The following is a 7,136-nucleotide window of genomic DNA, read 5'->3' as shown; positions in this document are numbered from 1 at the left end:
GCTGCTGGCGGGTCCTTCTGCAAATATGCAAGAATGCGAAAGAGCAGCTCGCTGGGTTGGGGAGGGGAGGCTGTCGGCAAAAGGAGGTCTGAGTGAGTTATGGCAGGAATGGCTGAATGGCTTGTTTGAGAGAATGGATGAGATGTGTTTTGGCTTTGTGCTTTGAGAACTAAGTGGTCTGTCGTCTAAAATTTTTGCAGATGGCAGAGATTGAAAAAGGTAACCGATACCTCAGAAAATAGCAAAGAAATGCGATGGAACCTAGTAATGATCCCAGCTAAGCAGGGTGAACACTGTGCAGGCCTGTAAGGTCTTGGGCCAGCTGTCCTAACTTTTCTAAGTAAAACTGCTAAAATGCTTTTCCTCTTGGCTTAGGAACGACTTGCATGTAAGCTCTGTACGTGTTCCTGTGCTAACACACACTGTGCATTTGAGCAACAGGCCTTTTCTGTATTGACAGGAAAATTAATTTACAAGTATGCTAAATCTGCAAGCCTCGCTTACTCAGGGAGGAAAACGCTTGGTTTTTGTGGCTCAGGTACAATTTCTGGTACCTATTTTGGAGGTGCTTTAGTGCTGTGACACTCAGAAGCTGCAAGATCAAATGCGCAGTACGCAGGAGGTTGCAGCGCAACTGGCACCGTCTGTACTGGGCAGCTGCTTTTTCGTGTTAGATTAAGTTAGGTCACTCCCCTTGGTCTAAGAGGGGCGTGCTAAGGTTGGTTTTGTTAATCGAGTTTGATACTAGTTATGTCAGGATAACTTCACTGGGACGAAATCGGGCCTAATTTTAGAGCACAGTTCTATGGGCCGCGGGAATCAACTGTGCTGCTTCGGTTCGTTTTCCGCGGAAGTAGCGGTGGGCTCGCAGCCAGGGCCGTGCGGCTGTGCCAAGGTGGAACCGAGCAGGGCCGCAGCCCGGAGACCGCCGTCCGAGGAGCCCGGCACGGCGCCGTACCGGCCGCGTTTGCAGACAGGCGCAGCCCCGGGGGCTCGCGGGCTCTGCCGTCCTCCGCAGGAGTCGGCCGCCGGCTGGGAGCGGGCCGGCGCTGCGGGACGGGACCGAGGGGCAGCCCGCCCGTGCCCGCGCTTGCGGCTCGGTGCCCGCCAGCCGCTCGAGGCCGCGGCGCCGCTCGGGGTTCAGCCGCGTGGCTCCCGGCGGGGCGCGGCTGCCGGCCGCCCGCGGCAGAGGTACCCCGGGCCCCGCTCCGCCCGCCGGGGCCGTGGCCCCTCGCGCAGCCGCCGCCGGTAGCACGGTGGAGCGGCCCCCGATCCGGCGCTGAGCAGAGGCTCCGCGCCTCTCCGCCGCGTCCCGCCCCCGCCCGCAGCGCCGCCCGCCCTCCCCCCGCTGGGGCCCTCCCTCCTTTCCTCCCTCCCTTCCACGGCTCTCCCGGCGCGGTGGCCCGGCCCACGTTTTCCCTCTCTCCCCTCCTCCCTGGTCATGTGTCGCCTTTTTTGTTTGCGGTGGAAACAATTTCTCGCTCTTCGGCTCGCGCCGGGCGGACCGCTGCCCGGCGGCGCGGGGTGGGGGGCGGTGCGGCCGAGCCCATGCAGGCGGCGGAGCGCCCCGCGCCGGGACCCCCGCGGCGCGCTCGGGGCTCGGGCTGAGGCGGAGCGCACCATGCCCGCCTCCGTCAGATGAAAGTTTGCGCCGCAGCCATGGAAGGACCGCGCTGAGGCCGCCCCCCGCCAGGTGAGCCCCGGCTGCCGCCGCCGCCGCCCGCGGGGCCCCGCCGCAACTTGGCCGGGAGTTGGCGCGCGCGCCGCCGTGACCCTGCAGCCGGGCCGGACCGTGGGGCCTCGCTCCGGGCTGCCCGGGTGGGACTCGGGGTGCCGGCGCGCGGCCGAGGGCCCGTCCGGAGCGACGCGCCGGGCGCGGGCAGAAGTTGCCGTCCCGACGCGGGGCGGAGGGCCGCTGACATCTGGCCAGCATTGGAGGTATGCGCGCCGCCGGCCTCCCCCGCCCGCCCTTGAGCTGCGCCGGTCGCCTAGCAACGGCATTGATTGGCTGCGTCGCCGGCCAATGGGCGGGCGCCCCCCGCCCGGGCGGCGAGTGCGGTGGGAGCGGTGCGCGGGGGCCGCCCCCTCCCCCCTCCTTCCCCCGCGTCGTCTCAGCGGCCGCCGCGCAACCCCGGCGCCGCGCGGGGCCCCGGCTGCGGGAGGCTGCGCGCACCCCGCCGAGCGCCCGCGGTTGGCGGCGGGTTAAAAATGCTCGCTCCGTCGCGGGCCCCCCTGTGAGCGCCGCTCCTTTGTCTGGTGGCGGGGAGAGGCGGCCGCCGAATTCCTTCTCGTGTCCGTGTTCGCGTCCTTTCCTAGGGCCGAGCCAGCCCGCCGGGAGATGCGGCCCCGCCGCCCCCCGGGCCGGGTACCGAGTGCCGCCTCGGTGCTTGAGGCTTCGGCCCCGCCGGGCTGCTCCCGTCCGGGAACGGGAGGGCGGGCGCGGGGCGGCCCTTCGGGGGGGCGCCGAAATAAGCGAATTAAACAGAAAGAGAGCAGCGTGTTGTCATGGTGACGGCGCAATTACATTACTTTACTGTCAGCCGTCGCGTAATTCCCTGTTCCGAAGCTCCTGGGACGCAACTTCCATCCGGAGCCGAAGTTGCGCTGCGCCGCAGGGCAGTGCCCGCCCGGGGCCGGCGGAGCTCCGGCGCAGTTCGTTTCCTCCGGCAGCCGCGGCCCAGCGGGCGGCCGTGTGGCGGCTGTACCTCTGCCGTGCCTTTCTGCTTCGGTAATGGCCGCGTCGATTGGAAGTATATGGAGGAAGACCCGAAGAACTTCTCTTTTTCACTTTTCTGTAACCTTTAAAAGAAGTCCGTTGATTTTCTTTCCCAGAACGGCTCTCCTCCCATTTTTCCTGATAGATGCACTGCTTGTTTTGCTGCCGCCTGTGCTTTTTGCCCTTTAGTACGGTATCGAGTGTGACTGTAGGAATTGTGTCAGTGGTCCCCTGGATGCAGGGGATCTCTGCACTGGTGCAGGAGACTGCCTGCTGTTGAAATGCATTGATCCTCACCAGTGTTTATTTCGCAGCTGGCCGTGCCCCCACTCCTCAGTCCTGGCACTTTTACTGCATGGCAGAGGCAGGGAAGCTGTGCTGCTCCTGCAGTGCTGCTGCTGCTCACACGCTGCTCCCATCTCCATCCTTCCTGGCTGCCTGGGTCCCCCCATCCCTGTCAGCTCAACCTGCGCTCAGCTCCCAGCACCTCCTGCCTGCCTTGGGCCACGGCTCAGGGCAGCTCAGTGCAGGTTAAAGCCCTCTCTGTTTACATACACTTTTAAAGTGCTCTATTCCTCTGGCGCTTGTTTCCCTGTGTATTGGCCCTGGTCCCAAAGCTACTGTGTGCTGCTTTCCCTCCCTCCTGTTCTGCTTTGCAAGTTCTGCTGCAGCAGTGCCTGTAGTTGGATTTGGTGCCTGTCTGCGCGAGCCCTCAGCCAGTGCCTTTATTACAGAGCTGTTGTGTTGCCCTCAAGACTGAAACAGCTGAACTTAATCTGAAGCAACTGCACCTAAGCCCTCTTTTTTTAAAAAAAAATTAAATTTACATGCTTATTAAAGTGATATGATCGGAGTATTCAATGATTTGATACACATATTCATTATTAAAGGAGTGTGTCCCTAGGATTTCCTGTGTAAGGCTTCAAGTACAGAGAGAACTGAGGCGTATTGGCATTATCATATCATTCCATGTATTGAAAGTTCTTTACTTGCCTTGACTTCAGGTTATTTTACCCAGAGTTTGGGAGTGAGCTTTAACGTGGGTCTGTTGTTTCTAAAACAGATGGCATGAGGCCAAGCAGCTGGTGGGGAAAAGCTGTCAAAATGTTATGCGGTACCTTTACCAGCTAATAACTTTTTTTCTGTTTCTTTTCCCCCCGGTGTGGGACTCTCAGGAGCCTCTGCCTCAATGGGTCCAGTCATGCCTCCCAGCAAGAAGCCGGAGGGCTCAGGAATCAGCGTTCCCAGCGGACTGAGCCAGCGGTACCAAGATAGCGATTTGTCAAAGGCACTTCACGATGACGAGGACCTAGATTTCTCTTTGCCTGCCATCAGATTAGATAAAGGGGCCATGGAAGATGAAGAACTAACTAACTTGAACTGGTTACACGAGAGCAAGAACTTGCTGAAGAGCTTTGGGGACTCGGTGTTACGAAGCGTCAGCCCCGTTCAGGACATTGGTGATGACACGCCTCCGTCCCCCGCCCATTCGGACATGCCCTACGATGCCAAGCAGAACCCCAACTGCAAACCTCCTTACTCCTTTAGCTGCCTCATATTTATGGCCATCGAGGACTCGCCAACCAAAAGACTGCCTGTAAAGGATATATACAACTGGATTTTAGAACACTTTCCGTATTTTGCAAACGCTCCTACTGGATGGAAAAATTCTGTAAGGCATAATCTGTCCTTGAATAAGTGTTTTAAGAAAGTGGACAAAGACAGAAGTCAGGTAAGTTTGCAACTGTGGAGGCCTGTCTGTGATAAAACTCACCGGCTTATCCCAGTACGTATTCATAACTGTAAAATGTAGAATACACAGCGCTGTCCCTGGTAACGCAGTTCATTACATTCAGAAAAACAGCATTTCTTTAGCATGGCTCATTCTGATTTTATTAAATTCATTGTCTAGACATCAGCAAGAAAGCAGTCGGTGTGTGTGTTTTCTTTGCTCCCCAGCTGGTGTCTTCATGCATAGTGGTTAAATATTGTTTTTAGTTACCGTGCTGTGGTAATGGTTTCCAGCTCTACTAGATGAATGTAATCATGTTATAAATAGGCTGCTTGCTGTTCTTGGCTTATACAAACATATAGTGAAAGGGTATGCCTTACGTAAGAGGCCATCTCTTTTTTCCCCGATCTGTGTTGTACTCAGAAAAGAGGGTTTTTTTTCTTTATTTTCCTAAATGAGTAGAAGTAGTACTGAATTGTAAGGGCGAAGCTTCATTCTCTTACAAGTAGAAACAGAAACTCTTCAAACAGAGCAGATAGGTCTGGCATCAGAGGTGAAAGTTACCAGAAACTCAGCCATTCTGTCTCTGGAGTTTTGCCGCTTCTGAGAACAGTGCAGTGGCAGAAGTCTGGGGAGCAGATTGTTGCTTTCAGATCTCTGCTGTTGCTGTCTGGTTTCATTGCTGAATCCTCAGCTGCATCTGCAGGAAGAGGCTGTGTGCGAGGGAATGGGGAAACGAGCCGCGCCGCGGAGGCAGGACTTTGCATAACCTTCTATTGCATAAACCAGACTGGGAGCAGATAGCATTTTCTGGAGGGGGCGGGCTCCAGAACCTGCGATCTGGGATGAATCTTTGGCAAAGTACGAGCATACTGATAAAAATACCGGCCTGCAGATTAATTTCACAGTCCTTCCCACAGGTTGGTGAACTAAATAGCAGGTAGAATCACGTCGCTGGCTGCTCTGCAGTTGGCTGAAGATCAGAAAGGGAGCACTTTTTTTTCTGGCAGAAATAATAGGTGCTCTCAGCTGCTGTATTTCAGTTAAGTTAGTGCTGTGATAGTCTTGTAACTGGTTACCCTGGAGCGAGACTTCTGTTGGTGGTGCTGTTCTCCATAGTTTGGGTGCGATTTAACTTTAAATACTCTGGAGTAGAAGGTATTTTCTGGATGAAGAGTCTTACATTACCCTAAGCTAACAACTTTTTATTTAAGATTACTTAATTTGCTTTTCCTTAAGGCTTTACTTTCTTAAATTACTGGTTTCTTACTATTTTTTTTTTCAATGTCATTCCTTGAAATCCACTGTCCACGTATTGGAGACCACATGCTGTATGTTGGTATTTTTATAAATTCGTTGCTGTGAACGATTGTGTGCGAGATTAAAAAACCTGTTCCTGAACTGGATCTTGTTTCATGTAAGCCAGAGCCTCAAATTCTTGTTTGGAAGCAAGACTATAATAGCAAGGGCCACACCAACCTTTTATGATCCTTTCCCAGGCCATAAGAAACCTTAACACACAGCACATGTTAAAAAAAACGACCAGTGCCGTAACTGGCAAGGCATGTGTTTAGTGCTGCCATTTGTTCTGTCCCCTTCCTTTGTTTACAAGCTGACTATTTAAATTACCGTTTCCTTCCTATGAGGAACCTGTCTTCATGCATATCTGTCGAATATCCGCAGCCTTCTAAGATCACAAGAGCCATACCATGAAGCACTTCTCCATGGGGAAGGGGAGAAGCACAATACATGAGTAGTCACCTATGTCTTGAATTCTTGATTACAGCCGTGGTTGAACAGCAAGACAGTAAGGTGTGGGGAGAGCCCTTGCCTGTGGAAGTAACAAGGTGGGGTTTTAGACTTCCCTAGAAAAGCATAGGATGTGAAAAATAATTCCTTCCATCTTTTCATGCTCCTGAGCTCTTAATAACTATGCAGTCACCCTGCTGGTAGCCAGCATTAAGGTAACTGAGAAGAGAATCTGAAACTTAAAATGCACAAAGTCAGGTCGCTTAACTCACGTCCTGGCCAAGGGACGTGGCAGGTGGGGACGGGAGTGCAGAGCTGGCACTGAGAGCGGGTTGCTGAATCAGGTGCCTGACAGCTAATTGTGGACTTGGAAAGCACTAACCTCCAACTGCTGGCTTTGAAAGACATTCATGTGCTCTCACACACCTCCAGAGTTAGTTCGAGTGCCTCAGAGCAAGCAGCTCTGTTGCTGACAGCAGCCTGCAAATCTCATAGGGTTCCTTGGACCTCGGGGTTGGGTTAACTCTCCATTACAGGGAATCATCCCATGCCACTTCTTCCAGTTCGTTGCCACATTCTGCAAGTTACAGGTTTAGAGTGTGCTTGTCTTACTGTTTGTATGTGACAAAAAACATTTGGCAAATGGCATCTCTGAAATCCTAACAAGCTGGGCTCCGAAACATGGCGTGCAGGGAAGGAGTTAATCAGTGCTGGGAATTGCAGGCATTTGCTAGCTGATGTGCGCTGACACACGCTGGAAAGCTAGAAGCTTTCCTCTCTGAGTTGTGCTTTCCACTGTTTGTTTGTATAGCCTTTTGGTAATGGTTTTTCTAAAAAAAGTTCTGCTGAACACTTAATTCTTTTTTGGATTCCCTCTACATAGTAGTTCCCTCAGTCTTGGGCTCGCTCATTTATATTCATGGGGCTAAATACGTATTT

The 7,136-nt window shown here is 53.9% G+C and overlaps 1 protein-coding gene across 4 annotated transcripts in view; it reads left to right on the top strand.

Annotated features, from left to right (window-relative positions):
• Positions 1–1,613: 1,613 nt before the first annotated feature.
• Positions 1,614–7,136, top strand: part of FOXN3 (forkhead box N3) — a 115,141-nt gene continuing 109,618 nt past the window's right edge. For 2 of the 4 annotated variants that reach the window (XM_042814174.1, XM_042814173.1), the window contains exon 1: positions 3,892–4,448. In XM_042814174.1, coding sequence (XP_042670108.1) covers positions 3,906–4,448 — 543 coding nt within the window. In that variant the 5' untranslated portion in view covers positions 3,892–3,905. Of the gene's footprint in view, positions 1,694–1,917; positions 1,939–3,891; positions 4,449–7,136 lie in introns of those variants that run through there. The other 2 variants (XM_042814175.1, XM_042814176.1) reach the window with 2 other exon arrangements.

Source organism: Centrocercus urophasianus, unplaced genomic scaffold, assembly GCF_019232065.1.
Source record: "Centrocercus urophasianus isolate 14NV4802_14NV808 unplaced genomic scaffold, USGS_Curo_1.0 seq_14, whole genome shotgun sequence".
NCBI classification, from domain to species: domain Eukaryota; kingdom Metazoa; phylum Chordata; class Aves; order Galliformes; family Phasianidae; genus Centrocercus; species Centrocercus urophasianus.
Note: the sequence above shows the minus strand (reverse complement) of the source record. Positions and strands in the feature narration are given on the sequence as shown.